The sequence below is a fragment of the Dermacentor andersoni genome, chromosome 8, assembly GCF_023375885.2.
Source record: "Dermacentor andersoni chromosome 8, qqDerAnde1_hic_scaffold, whole genome shotgun sequence".
NCBI classification, from domain to species: Eukaryota; Metazoa; Arthropoda; class Arachnida; order Ixodida; family Ixodidae; genus Dermacentor; species Dermacentor andersoni.
This window is the reverse complement of record NC_092821.1, coordinates 15,443,106-15,458,660: the sequence shown is the minus strand read 5'-3', so window position 1 is coordinate 15,458,660 and position 15,555 is coordinate 15,443,106. Positions and strand designations below refer to the sequence as shown.

Genomic DNA, 15,555 nt, shown 5'->3' with positions numbered 1-15,555 from the left:
GTGTGGAGCGTTGAAGTCGCCTGCTATTAGATGATCAAAATACTCCGTTGGCCGCAGATTCGCAACCTCCTTGAAGAAGTTTCTGTTTTGGGGGGCTATAAAGATTCGTGATGAATAAGTGGGGCTCTGCCTTGCTCTTGACATTTTTAGTTGGAAAGACGCGTACAGTGAGGCTCTGTTCCGTGCTGTGGACAACATTTACTGCTATATCTTTACGAATAAGAATGGCCAGTGCCGAATTATGGCTATAGCCTGCAAGATGAGGTGTTTGGTTAGTTTCCTGGTGTAGGAGAATGTCGAGTCGACGATCTTGAGCGGCAATGTACTGCGTGAGAAGGCCCCGTTTTCGAGCAATCCGTCTACAGTTCCACTGCCACACCACCAGATTAGTCGCCATTGTTCTACTGATGATTTTGCGGAGCGCCCGCTGTAGCGTAAGGAGTGGGTCGCGTTATGCTGATAGATCGACGTGCTTTGGGTCGTTCGCACTCTTCCTGGCGCGGTAATGCGGCCATCGCAGCCTGCACTTGTGTAGAGACCATCGCCTCTGCATGGCTGCTGAGGAGCTCGTTGAACAGGGAGCGCATTTGGCTCATTATTTTTTTAGTGTATGCTTTTAGCGCCTCCTGAACTTGAGCAGCAACCTGTTGAGCTATCTTGGCCTCTAGACTGGCTTGCATTTCTTTCATTTCGTCCCTTATTAGTTTAAAATCTGCTTCAAGGCGTTGTAGGGCTGTTGTGTGGTATCTTGCCTTTTTCACTGCCGGTTGCAATGACACTGGTTCTACTTCCTGTACTAAGGGTTGCACTATATGACCCAATGGTGTAGCTTCAGGTGCGTGTGCCTCTGCTTGCATGTCCATGTCTTCGGTAGGCTCTAGTGATTGTGACGATAGTGTTGACATTTGGTTAGGTCTGCGGGCTTGAAGTAGAGCGTTCTTATAATCCTTGGCTACTTTTGAGCTCGTGTTTGAACTTGAGATGCATAGGTCACGGGGGGGGGGGAAAGGGCAGGTGCCGGGTGACTGACTCAAGTTTCGCTGGTTGGCGGGTTGCTCGGCTTGTTAACCTCGGGAATGGTTGTGATCCGGAGACTGGCTGTCACCTCCGGGCCGGTTGCAGTCCCCCGACTGGCCGCCGCTCTTGGACTGGCTGCTGCTGCCGGACTGGCTTTGGCTCCCCAAATGGTCCCGGCCCCTGGAATGGCCGCGTCCCCTAGATCGGCTGCGGCCCCTGGATCGGCTCCTACCTCTGGAGCGGCTGCTGCCCCTGGACTGTTGACGGCTTCTGGAGCTACTTCTGTCTCTCGATGTGTTGTCGGAGTTGCGTTTTGGGCTTGGGCTTCGGCTTGCGATGGTGACTGTTTTCATTGGCTTGTTGTCCTTTCGTTGTTTCAGACGCTTCAGGTAGGCCGCTTCTCTGACCGCTTTATCAGCGACTCGTCGCACTTCACAAGTTGGGTCATCGGCCTTGTGGTCCTTGCCACAATTAGGGCAGCCTGGTTTGCAGTCATGATCCCCTACATCTCCGACAGACTTTCCACATGTTCTGCACCTTTGTTTTCCATTGTTGCGACAAACGTCTGATCGGTGTCCTATAGCAAAGCATGTTGAACAAGATTGCGCCTTGGGTCGGTGAGGGACGCAGCGGTATACACCTCTGCCGAAGATGACCTGGCGAGGTACATGCGAGCCCTTGAAAGTTATGATTGCAGTGGCTGTTTTACCCATCATACGAGCCGCAATAATTTCATAATTTGGGGCTCGGAGCTCACGCATGAATTCTTCGGTTGGGGTGTTCAGTTCCACGTTGTGAATCACACCTCTACACGAGTTGTGGGGCGAAGCGATATAGATCTAGACAGGGTAAGTTTTGCCATTAAAAGTGGTTTCGTTAATGCGCTGGAGCTTTTCTGTCGCCGAGGAGTCATCACTGGTTATTATAGCCAAGTTCTTTTCTTTTTTGATGTCAACTGTAGCGGCCAAGCCTCTGCAGCAGTGAGGGCTGCTGAGACGCTTAGCGCGTCGTGAAGCGTTCGTGGGCTCCACTAAGGTAGGAAAAGGCCAGTTGGCGGACGTAAAATGAGCGTTGCAACGTTCTGCGTACCTTGGGAATATTTTGATACTCGGGTGGTCCATCCACCAGCGTCGCTGACGAATTTCGGGGCCATTGCTGCTGCAGGAGTGCGGGCTTTCGGCGTACCTAACGGTAGGCCTACTCTCCCAGCCGTTAGGGCTAGCTGAGCACCCCACCAGGTCCGTGACAAAAACACAGAAACTCTCAGTACGTTGGTCCGATCATAGCAGAAGTTGGCCAGAATGTTCGGATGAGACGCGAGCGTCGCTCCTGTCCGAGCATACGTGCCTTCGCATCGCTCCACAGGAAAGACCCGAATGCCCACTTATTCGACAAGGACCAGTCCTCAGACACGGCTCGGCTCCTCTACTTTATAGAGATGTCATCCACCAAACACTTGTGTTATGGGGCTTACATGTGATATATAGACAACTCATCTCAAGTTAGACAACACATGGCAGGGTGTGAGTCACATTTTCACTGCATTTAGTTTCCATTGGCCAACGCCAGCTAAAATGTGTAAATTTCATGTCAATAAGTCGTACTATTTGAAAACCTTATTCATTGTATAACTGCTTAGAGGTCTGTATTCCTCTGTAAATCGTGGCTCTTGCTTTCCTCGAGTGAGGAGAGCGAGTGGCGAATTTTCTTTCAAGGGAGAGGTGATGTGATATCCTGTTGCGGTATAGAGTTTTGGTTTCGAATGGTTATGACCGCTGGCACCACTCCGCGCCTAACGCTGTAAGTGTACCCTGGTGTATTTCCTTTCCCCTCGCGGGAATAAACGCATCCTTTGTCTGGTCCCTGACTCGAGCAGTCGGGCTCTTCTATTGCGGCACTTTGCGCCCGGCCGTAAGGCCTCACGCCGTATGTCCCGCGTCCGGCCACCACCAACCTCGCTGCGCAATATCTCTGTGAGCAGCGGGATGAGTTCTTCAAGTCCGAGGTGTTTTCCCGTTATTTTACAGCAGTTATTTTGGGAAACAAGCAAAGGAAAGGGCAGGCTTTACTTACTGCGCCAGAGGCCCATTGAATGAATTGTTCAGCTGAGACACTGTCTCAGCAAAGATTGCGAGAATGTGACGAGCAGTACGTGTACAACGTGTTTGGGAAGTCGTGTCTGATGAGCGACAGCGCTCCGTGTTGTTGCCCACTCATAGCTTCTGCGTCATCAGTCCTTGACATCTAATCCTGCTAAACTGCAGGCCAAGTTTCGCCGGCTCACCTTTTAAGTGCGTCAAATAAGCTTTAGACACCGACCTCTTCAACAGGCACGTAGAGAAGCTCTCCCGAACGCTAGAAGTAATGGAAGCGACGTAGCGTGGGCGCACAACACTAATGTATCGGTTTGGGAAGCCATGGTTGCCGTCTCCCGAGTTGTAGTGAAAATTTGGCTATAATGTTTAGTCTGATATCTAGGACAGCATGCTGCGGAAACTTCCTTGTTTTGTTATAAGAACGGGTGCCCTTTCCTTGCGAAAGAGATGTGGGTACCTCATTGCTTGTAGTTCTACAAAGCTTTCGCATGCGAACATTGTGTAAGCTTATGCTGCAAGCCCCTTAGATGGCTTAGATGGCCCTTAGATGGCTGAGTCCATGCCCCTTAGATGGCTGATAGAAGGGCGACTTTGCTGCCCTACGGGCGTTTGGTTTCAATATTACATGTGTTGAGCTTTGAATTCTGATGACGAGTACCTGAAATAAGATGCAAGATTTAAAAGCTCGTTTGCAGACGCAATGCCGTTGAACACCTCGAAAAGTAAAACCGTCGAAATCTGTTTCACTCGCCTGCAGCGGCTGCCGCGGACCAACCGTACCAACCCGTGCGTAGAGACGAGCAAGCCCCAACGGCAAATAGTGGTGGCTGCAGTGCCAACACGGACGGTTCTGAAGGCACTGCCCCTCATCACCGTCATCAGCAGTCGTCTGCATCCGCGACGGGACGCTCAAAGGTGGGCAATTTCGAATGCACGAATAAGCGTATAGGCCGCCATGATGACGCCTTGGCAGTCGCAGCAAAACAGACCTAAAATGCTGGGATGTCGAAATTATCGCAAATAAGAGCTGAGCACACCGAGGCAACATGTACGCAAGGGTTGTACAGAAGGTGCCCGTGTGGGGGCTGAGACGTCAGTCAGCAAAAAAAAAAAAAAAGGCCGTTTGTCGCGTCTGTTTCCTCTTTTCGCTATGATTATTCCCGACCAGACCAGATTTCTTCAGGCTGTCGACTTCATTAATCACCTTTTTTATGAACCACATGGCGCTTCTGAAACTAACGGCTAATGTTTGTTTCCTGTTGCGAAGTGATGCACAGTGCAGCGCACGATGTTAATTTGCTGTTGTTTTTCATTGCCGGTGATCCCAATTTGCCGGCAAAGATGTTCCTTTGAATTAGTGAAGGCACGGCGTAGAAGACCAGGACTCAAGAACACAAACGACAGGACCGGCGCCGAATGTTCCTTCTAAAGGGGCTACGCAGTTTTGTTTTTGTTATTGTTTCACACATTTCATATCTCAGTCCCAGAATATTGTCCCGTAGTAGTGACGGTGAAAAAGGCAGCAAAACTGTGAATAACGAAACTAGCATGTTATCGGGCGAACTTGTGCCCTCAAAAGCAGGCTAAACTCAAAGAACAAAGATAGCGGCGAACACAGTCGGCGGTCATCGAAAATCTGATCAGCGGGTCAAGCACGTCGGCCTTTTATACATCAGTTGTCGAATGTTACAGAGTAATCGCTGGGACCCGCGTGTCTTCCACAAAGTTTTACACTATTCGCGTCGAGCATACATACAATCAGATTACACAAGGTTCGGTGACAGATGGCGGATGGATCCATCGATAACATTCCAGAAACTTCCGATACATGCAGGCGAGTCCTGCGCTGTGCGTTAACATTTCTTAGGCGGTGACAAGTGGCCACGCGGAAAAGATCAACAAGTACACGTGTCAATACCCCCATCTTAAAAAGCATCGACCCAATGCTGCAAACAAACGAAAGCAATAAACAAAAACCCCGTAACAAAGAGAAAAAAATAAGTTTGTCAGCGTGAGTAAGAGCGCTTAAGACACACCACGTGGACCGCTTCAGATCGTGCGTGGCGCCATTGCGAATGCGAAATGCTGTCTGGCACGACCTCATAGTCCAGTTCACCTATACGTCGGATGATCTTGCAGGGTCCGAAATAGCGTTGCAATAGTTTCTCACTGAGTCCTCGTCGGCGTATCGGGGTCCAAACCGAAACACGGTCGCCGGGCTGGTACTCGACGTAGCGTCGTCGGAGGTTGTGCTGTCGGCTGTCGGTACGCTGCTGGTTATTGGTCCGTGGACAGGCGAGCTGTCGCGCTTCGGCGCGCTGGAGATAGGTAGCGACGTCAAGATTCTCTTCGTCGGTGACGTGCGGCAGCATGGCGCCGAGAGTCGTCGTCGGGTTCCTGCCGTAAACCAGCTTGAACGAGGTGATCTGTGTTGTTTCTTGCACCGCCGTGTTATATAAGCAAAGGCTACGTACGGCAGGACCGCGTCCCAGGTCTTGTGCTCGACGTCGACGTACATTACTAGCATGTCAGCGAGGGTCTTGTTCAGGCGCCCCGTGAGACCATTCGTCTGCGCGTGGTAGGCAGTTATCCACCTGTGGCTTGTCTGGCTGTATTGCAGAATGACTTGGGTGAGCCCTGCTGTAAAGGCCGTTCCTCTGTCGTTGATGAGGACTTCTGGGGCATCATGTGGCAGTAGGATGTTCTCGACGAAAAATTTCGCCACTTCCGCTGCGCTGCCTTTCGCTAGAGATATATTTTCAGCGAAGCGGGTGAGATAGTCCGTCGCCACGACGATCCACTTATTTCCGGATGTTGATGTCGGAAACGGTCCCAACAAATCCATCCCTATCTGGTTAAATGGTCGGCAAGGAGGTTCGATCAGTTGTAGTAATCCTGCTGGCCTTGTCGGTAGTGTCTTGCGTCGCTGACAGTCTGGGCATGTCTTGACGTAACGGGCGACCTCGGTGGTCAGAAGCGGCCAGTAACACCTTTCCTGTATTCTCGACAACGTCCGGGAGAACCCGAGGTGCCCAGAGGTCGAATAATCATGTAGGGCGTGCAGTACTTTCGGACGCAGCGCTGAGAGAACAAGAAGGTAGCTGCCGCGGACTGGTGAGAAGTTCTTCTTCACGAGCAGGTTGTTTTGTAGCGTGAACGAAGACAATCCGTGCTTAAATGCCCTAGGGACAACGTCGGTGTTCCCTTCTAAATAAACGACGAGGACTTTAGCTCCGGGTCTGCTCGTTGCTGTTCAGTGAAGTCTAAAGATTTATTATTGTTATTGTTACTATTATTATTATTACTATTATTATTAGGACTTATTATTATTAGGCGCTTATTATTCCAAGGAAGGCGTCATCGTCCTCGTCGTCTTGCGGCGGGGGATCGACGGGAGGGCGTAATAAGCAGTCGGCGTCAGCGTGTTTTCGTTCGGACTTGTAGATTATCGTGATGTCATATTCTTGCAGTCTGAGGACGGCAGTGAGGGCTAGGCTACTGGCGTCAGTGTGCATTTCGGTATCGGCGTCGTTGTCGAAGTGTGCCAGTATGGGCGGTGACTGCATGCGTCGTTTGAGTACTTGAAATGCGTCCGCCTGCTGCGTTTCCCACTTGAACTCGATATCACATTTGGTTAGATATGTCAGCAGCCCAGCGATGCGTGAAAAGTCATCGACAAAGTGCCTGTAGTAGGCACACATGCCAAGGAATCTACGCACTGCCTTCTTGTCGGTTGGCTGCGGGAATTTTGCGATGGCAGCTATCTTCTGCGGGTCGGGGCGTACTCCAGATTTGCTGATGATGTGGCCTAGGAATAGAAGCTCATCGTAAGCGAAGCGACACTTTTCCGGCCTCAGAGTGAGCCCTGATGACTTGATGGCCTCTAATACTGTCGCAAGCCGCCTATGGTGATCGTCCAAATTTCTGGCGAAGACAACGACGTCATCCAAGTAAACAAGACACGTCTGCTACTTCAATACTGCTAACACCGTGTCCATGACGCGCTGGAACATTGCAGGCGCCTAGCACAGTCTGAATAACATGACCTTGAACTCGTAGAGGCCATCTGGCATGATGAAGGTGGTGTTTTCGCGATCTCTCTAGTCGACTTCTATTTGCCAGTAGCCAGAATTGAGGTCCATCGACGAGAAGTATTTAGCGTGGCAGAGCCGATCCAATGCGTCTTCTATCCGTGGAAGGGGGTATACGTCCTTCCTCGTAATCTTGTTCAGTCGACAATAATCGACGCGGAAGCGTAGGGTTCCGTCCTTATTATTCACCAGGACTACAGAAGATGCCCACGGGCTTTTTGACCACTGGGTGATGTCGTCGCGCAGCATTTCGTCGACTTGTTCTCTTATAGCTTCACGTTCTCGCGTTGAAACTCGGTAAGGGCGCTGGCGGAGTGGTCTAGCGCAGTCTTCGGTTATTATGCGATGTTTTGCAACTGCACTCTAAGAACAGTTTACACCCTTTGGCGTGCCCTTTCTGCCACACAACAATAATCGTCATCTACCATGATGCGTTTCCTTTCTTCAAAACGCCGCACCCGCTACTTTCCTGTCGGGAATACTATCGTGCTGATAACGCGCATGCCGTTCGTTAGTGGAAAGTACCGGGCTCGCAGCGTTAAAGATAGGAAACTCATCAAGACAGATGACGATTATTGTTGTGTGGCAGAAGGGGCACTCCAAAGGATGTAAACTCTTCTTAGAGTGTGGTGTTTGTCGAATCCTCGACGACATCGAAAAGCAGTCTTTGTATCGCCGGAGAAGACTTCTGAGCTGTTGCTGCTTACACATGGGGAGACTTGGATTTACGTCGAAGTCTGGTTCCGGAACTGCGGTCGTCGGAGCAAATGGGGCAGAATCCGAGAGGACAAATTCAGTGTTAGTTTCCACAATTTCCTCGATGTACCCGATTGTTGTGCCCTTGCTGATATGCTTGAACTCTTGGCTGAAGTTGGTTAGCATCACTTCCGCTTTCCCTCCGTGTAGTCGAGCGATCCCTCTTGAGACGCAAATTTCACGGTCGAGCAGTAGATGTTGGTGGCCCTCGATGACGCCTTCCTCGCGAGCGGGTGTTTCGGTGCTGACGGAAATAATGCTGGAGCGCGGCGGGATGCGCACGTGATCTTTGAGCACACTCCAGGCGTGGTGACTACGAGAGCTCTCCTGCGGTATCGCTTTATCTTCCGACAGCATTCTCGATTTCGACTTCAGGTCGATGATTGTGCTGTGTTGGTTCAGGAAGTCCATACCCAGAATGACGTCTCGTGTACACTGCTGGAGGATAACGAAGGTGGCAGGGTAAGTGCGGTCATGAATGGTTACTCTTGCCATGCAGATTCCAGTCGGCGTGATGAGGTGTTCCCCAGCGGTCCGAATTTGAGGGTCTTCCCATGCAGTTTTAACTATCATCTGGGCGGCGATGTGTCCACTCATTACGGAGTAATCGGCCCCTGTGTCGACTAAGGCGGCGACTGCGTGGCCGTCGAGAAGCACGTCGACGTCGGTGTGGCGTCGGATCACAGCTGCGTCCCGTTGACCTGTCGCTGGTATGTGGCGTCGTCAGGTCGTTTTTCGTCGGCGTATTCTTTGCTTCTAGACTTCGTCGGGACGGCGGCGTTTCATTATGTAGTCAAGATAGTCTCTTCGGCGTCCTCGTCGGCGGCGGAGAATCTTCGTCAGTTCGACGAACAGCAACCGCATTTCCATCGGTTGCTGCTTTTAGTTTCCTGGATATGGGCTGGCAGACCGGTCCTGGGCTGGGCCAGTGTATGGTCGGTGCTACAGTGACAGGTAGCGGCCTGGTGACGGCGAACGGGATAGTCGTCGATGGCTTTACTGAGTGGCGGCGAGGTAGTCGGCGATATCGCTACGTCGGTCACCAATCTGTGGTCGCGGCGCGTTAACGGCTGATTCTCGCAGTGCCATCTCCCGGTATGGGCATCGGCGTAGACGTGACCCGCTTCTCCGCAGTGGTAACAGAGCGGGCGGTGGTTATGAACGCGCCAGACGTCTGTCTTCCTTGGGTAGCTTCGCTGGACGACGGGTGGGCGATCTGGCGGCGGCGGCGGACGGCGGAACTCCGTCTTAACAGCGCTCTGGCGCGGGTGCAGAGCGTGACGGCGCGCGATGGCGGCGTAAGTCTCTGCTTCAGGCAGGGCCTGTGGCGATTTCGGCTGGCCTTCGGGACGTTCCAATGACCGCTCGACTTCTCTCACGACTTCCGCGATTGGCGGAACCTGAGGCAGGAATCTTGGGAACGTACTGTGAAGTTCCTCTCGCACGACCGCTCTAGTGGACTCGCGTAGGTCGTCGGTGGCCAATGATTGAACTTCGGCGTAGTTTGCTGGGCTTGCGCGGCGGTTGAATTGCCGTTTCCGCAGTTCCAGCTTCTGCTCGATGCTGGTAGCCTCGCGAAGGAACTCTTCTACTGTCTTCGGTAGGCTTCGTATCATTGCGCCGAAAACTTCTTCCTTCACACCCCGCATGAGTAGGCGGACTTTCTTCTCCTCGGGCATATCCGAGTAGGCGTGGTGGAACAGATGGCTCATTTCTTCCGTAAAAATGGCAACGTTCTCGTTAGGTAGCTGCACTCGGGTGTCCAGCATAGCTTCGGCTCTTTCCTTGCGCACGATGCTCGTAAAGGTGCGCAGGCAGCCGCTACGGAACAGGTCCCATGTTGTCAAGGTCGACTCCCGGTTCTCAAACCATGTTCTGGCGGCGTCCTCTAAGGCGAAGTATACATGCCGCAGCTTGTCGTCGGAATCCCAGTTGTTGAAAGTACTATGTTTAAGTCATAAGTTTCATATGTCTCGAGCCAGGTTTCTGGCTCTTCAGACGATGATTCATGAAAGGTTGGTTGGTCTCGAGATTGTTGCAGCAAAATAAAGGACGCTGGGGCAGCCATGGGAGTTTCTGACTTGGGCTTGATCCCTCTGGTCTTCTCGGGAAGAGGTCCGTGTTCCGGTCGCAATCTTTGCTGCCTACGGCTTGCTCGCTGGTCCTTGGTGACGTTGGTGTTGTCTTCGGGTTTCGGGCCTGGATCGAGCCTTTGCGGGAGCGTTCGTTACATGAACGCACTAGCACCTCCATCAGATGTCACGTTGTAGTGACTGTGAAAAAGGCAGCAAAACTGTGATTAACGAAAGTAGCGTTTTACATTATTGGGCGAACTTGTGCCCTCATAAGCAGGCTACACTCAAAGAACAGCGATAGCGGCGAACACACTTGGCGATCGTCGAAATTCTGATCAGCGGGTCAAGCGCGTCGGCTTTTTATACATCAGTCGCCGAACGTTCCAGAGTAATCGCTGGGACCCGCGTGTCTTCCACAAAGTTCCACACTATTCGCGTCGCGCATACATGCAATAAGATTACACAAGGTTCGGTGACTGACAGCGGATGGAACCATCAATAACATTCCAGAAACTTCCAATACATGCAGGCGCGTCCTGCGCTGTGCGATAACATTTCTTAGGCGGTGACAAGCGGTCACCCGGAAAAGATAAACAAGTACGCGCGTCAATATTTAACATAAAAGTCATGAGCTGTCGGTGTTTGGTTTCAGGACAATTATTTCTGAGCTGTCATTCTCAAAACTCCTTCGCAAGCGCTGATGGCGATAAAAAAAATCGCAGCCATTCCAGCTTTTGAATATGGGCTACCAGCGGAGCTTGAAACTAAAGACAAAGCACACCACTGAGTGTAAATGTTGACTTATTTCAGGGCTTTCCCTCCCCCAACTGTTTAATACTCTGCGAACATGCGCATTCCCTACTTATAGCGGCTTAACTTGTAGAGGTGTCGAAATTGAGACACGCCAAATCTCTCAAGATGCTCGCTTGCCTGCAAGAAATTCATGAGGGAGCTCTATGCCACCTGTCGATGCATGCATTCGGGATGTAGTTGCTTCAATGTCGCTCTTCTGTCCTAGAGGTCCTGTGTTCGAATCATCCAGGTGAATAATTTAAAAAAAATGTGCATTTAAATATCAAGGCGAAAATCCTAAGTGCTTATGTTCGCGGTGACCTTGCTGGAGCTGCCCCGTGACGGAGAATAACCGACGCCGCAGAGAGTAAAAACACGTCAACAAATTGTCGGTTTCACACGTCACGGAGTAAACTAGCAGCTTTGAAATCAAAATTTGGCACATTCCGGTGTGGGTGGGCCTCCGAACCCGGGCCTCCGGCGTGCCAGACAAGCACCCTGAAGCCTTGGCTGCTCCATGGTTCTGTCTCACTAAAGACGTGCCTAGTGCGTGCGAGGCCGCACACGTAACAGAGGCGCGCTCGTGTCACCACCCACGCGTTCGTTGTCGTCTTTCACAGCTGGCTCCGATGCAGCTCATCATGCATGCGCTCCCATACTGACCCTGCCTCTGCGAAGGTGCTGACGGCACTGGCCGACTACCAGTAGGTGCGGCGATTTCGGTTCGTTCTGTCTTGCGCTCTGATAGGCGGACCTTCGGCGGAGATAGCAGCGAGAAAAATAAGGAAGTGTCACACCTTTGTAAGACGTGCAGGCGAAAGCCTGATTGCACACCTCGCACACAGTTGCCACAGCTCTTCATAAACGCATCTTAATCGTGTCAAAAAGTTTGGCAAGAGTGCAGTCAGGCTTTCGCCTTAACGTTTTACGAACGTGTAACATTTGCTTAATTTTTTAGTACACAGTACTTTGTGGAAAATGAAGAATTCACAATGTCGAGGAGACCTTTAAAGTCACATGGCCGAAGTTTAGGCAGATTCATGTACTTCTCATTATTCCCATGCATGCTGAACCACCCCGATTGCAGCTCTCGTAGACACTAAGGTTCCTTGACAATTTGAAAAAGCGACACGCTCCCGCCCGCGGCGCTTTCCTCCTCGATTCTCCTCTCGCGGCGGCTGCAAGCTGTTGCGTTCTCCAGGGTAGCGTACCTCACCGCTGCCGACCAGTTGTTACGACGCCTGTTTTCCGAAGTTCGACCGACGTTACTATTGGGTAGCGTGGCGTTGTCGGCGGGCTGCAGGCGTCCGGTAAACCATGGCGGCTAGGCAACGACGAGGCGATTTCTAGTGCGAAACTTGCACGGTTTATTCAATGGTTGGTGAAAGATGAGAAGAAGAGAATGAATTGAAAAAGTACATTGCGGGGCCCTTTAAATAGGCCCACTAAAGTCGTAGGCGGGATCTTGCTCACGTCAACATCACGTGACATCCACTCAGTCCCCATTGGTGCTTTCGGCTGCTCCTCCCCTCCTGGGCGAGGTTGCACGTCCCCGTTTTTGCTTTGCGGCTGCTCCCGCATTCTCAGGTGAGCCTGGACGGGCCCGCCTCCGCAGGTATCAACCCGCAGTTCCGGGATCGTAGGCGCTTATCCTTTGTTCGATCCGTTCCTATTTATCCTATTTTTTTCCTTTCCGCGAACGTTGGTTGGGCGGCTGACTGTGGATAGGCGACTGATCCATTCTTCTAGGCGACATTGGTTCGCGGAAGTGTAGTGGTTGACAGTTCATGGAAAGGGTTCTTCTAAAGTCGCAAACACGAAAAGGGGCCTGTAAGCACTGCGGGGCGCCAGACAGACCGGCAACCCCTCGTGACAACCATACCAAATTAGGGATCCATTCGTTTCGCTTAGGCATGCACACACACGAAGAGGCGGGGCACCTGCCAGACCGGTACTGCGCGGCAACTGCGGGGCACCTGCGGGGCACCTGCCAGACCGGTAACCACTCGAGACAACCACGACAAATTGGGAAATCACGCTTCGTTTTTATGAGGCATGGTGGTCGAGCATCCTTTTTGCCCGGGGAGCTACACGCCAACCGTAACAGCGCTTTGCGCACGGCACGCTTTTTCACCTGGGCTCCCGCGGAGTGGCCGCAGCAGTCTATGGAGGCGCGTTATTTTGGGCCACTTGCGCTTCCTATTGTGGTTGAAAATTTTGAGAAATGCTGATAACAGCATCGATAATGCCGAGGTCAACGCTTATTAGGAAGTCGTTTCTTGAAGGCCATATGAATGGGGTTCACTGATGTAAGAAGAGCTTTGAGGCGAGTTCTATACTCCAGAGAATTTTTCTCGGCCACATAATGAGGTGCTTTACTCTGTGCCTCTTACAAGCTCTTATCGTTTACAAGGTCGCGTTGTGAGGTATAGAAAATATCACGTGGCCCAAGGAAGGCCGCAAGCAAACCAAAGCATGTCAAGCCGTGTATAAGGAATGATTACTGATTAGCAAAGTTAATTAGTGAATGATAAGTGATTGTATTGAAATGGATTAAGGTAGATTAGGATAGATTAAGGTGGATTAGGGCGGACGAATGCTCATTAAGGAGAATTGTGGAGGATTAGTATGGATTAAGAAGGATAAAGGAGGATTATGGTGGATTGAGGAGGAGTAAAGTCGATGAAGGAGGGTGAAGGTTAATTAGGCTGAAATACGTTTCACTGCACTGCACATACGTTGCACGTGGAGGTCCCTCCTCATTCTTTGACTATGGGACCTCCTAGAGTTACTTCTTCTGTAAAACATTTCAATCGCATCAATAAACTTAAACGGAAACTGAAACTGCTGAACATAATTGTTTGCAGAATATTCTCTGCATTATTACGTCATGACCACAATTATGATTGACTGCTCAGCCTTCGTAATCAAAGCGCATTAACGCGATGGTTCTGGCTCGTTTTAAATCAATGGAAAAAAGTCTCCCCACAGAACAAAACCGCAGAAAGGTCGTTTTAAAACATTCGCTATTGATGTGACGATTCCCGTCCTCCGCCTAGATGTCGATAGCAACAGCAGGCGTGCACGATCGTGCGAACACACCTTGCACATTGCCTGTATCCGTGAGAAAACAAAATAATAATCGTGGCCCATTCATGCATGCGTGGAAGTCCAGAGCAAATTCCGCAAATCCAAGGTGTCCTTAGGTATCGCCTCAGAGACGCGAATGCTGAATCACTGTAAAGCCCACTGTAATTCACTTTAATCCTCCTTAATCAACCATGATCGTTCCTAATACTCCTTCATTAACCCTAATTCACCTTAATACATACTAATCGACCTTAATCTACGCTAATCCTCCTTAATACGCCTTAGTCTTTGTTCATGCACAATAATCCACCTTAATCCTCCTTAATACACTCTAGTCCAATTTAATACTCCCTATTCAACCCTAATCCTCCATAATTCACCATAATTGCATCACTAATTGATCATTAATTAACTTGGCTAATGATTATTCTCTTATACACCCCTGAATATGCTTTGGGTCGCTTCTGGCCTTCCTGGGTCGCGTGGTATTTTGTGTTTACGACGCGGCCTTGAAACAGAGATGTAAAGGCTTTCGCCTTAAAACTAAAAAAAAAAAAATAACGCAATGTGGACTAGCTGGTGCTCATCAACTGCAATACGACGGGTATACTCGTCACCAATCTTTTCAGCTCCTGAATTGATTGTATGACTGACGCACACCTCGTCGTAAGCTGAAAATACTAGCTCCTCCACAAGCCACTATTTCAATCTTCTGTAAAGCAGGCAACGGATCCTAACAATCGCGAAAAGTGCCATCGAGACGCTGCATCTTCGCACATAAACGTTCACAGCGGAAAGGAGAATATATGGTGCATCATTTTCGACTGAATAACAATAGTTGGCGACGCGCGACGTGATGGAGCCCCAGCAGAATATTAAGCACACCGAGGACGTACAAATTGCCGCAGCAAGAACGCTGGCGAGCTGGCCGAAAGAATAAAAAGAAGTTCAGCAGAAGGGGATGCTTCGGGGGGGGGGGGGGGGGGGGTATACCGAGCAATAAGAAAGATGCCTCAATTTGCAAACAACACTGTTCTTTGGGCCAATTTTATGCAGCCACTGCTTCCTGGGCAAGCCGTCACGTTTTCCTTGTGGTGTAATAAAAACTACATAACCATGTCCAGATTTCTTGCAGCAGCTTTATGCGCAGCAGCACGGCATCGCGCTAGCATAGAGCGCAGGAAACACAGCTTACAAAGTTCGCTACGCCGAGCTATAGCGGCGAGCCAGCCGTGCTGAGAAGAAAAATGGCGCGAACAGAAAACAAAAACACAAGCAAAACGCAAGATCCGCGTGTTTTCAAGGGCTACAGCAGGGAGACCAATCGTCGTGGGGAAAAACGGCCGCTACGGCTTCTCGCGGAAGGGACGCGCAAGGAGCAAGAAGGAAGCCAGGAGGTCGCACGCCAGCGGCAGAGTTCAAGAAGTGGAGGTACTTTCAAATTATCAAGGGGTTTTAGTAAAACCCCTTAAACTTCCTAAAGTAGCCACACTCTCCTCCTCCGCCTTCACTCCTCCTCGTTTCTCCTCTCTTTCACGCTCCCTTCTCGACCATGGCGCCGCCTACGCCGCTAGAGCGTAGCAACGGCGCCAACATGCGCTCCTCGCCGTTCCGTAGACTCTTCTCGAGCGAAAATGG

At 50.8% G+C, this 15,555-nt stretch overlaps 1 protein-coding gene across 2 annotated transcripts in view; it reads left to right on the top strand.

The window, feature by feature from the left end:
* Positions 1 to 15,555, top strand: part of LOC126526646 (MIF4G domain-containing protein-like) — a 102,527-nt gene that overhangs the window by 21,169 nt on the left and 65,803 nt on the right. For both annotated transcript variants that reach the window (XM_050174513.3, XM_055068328.2), the window contains exon 3: positions 3,871 to 4,028. In XM_050174513.3, the coding sequence (XP_050030470.1) occupies positions 3,871 to 4,028 (158 nt within the window). The remainder of the gene's footprint in view (positions 1 to 3,870; positions 4,029 to 15,555) is intronic.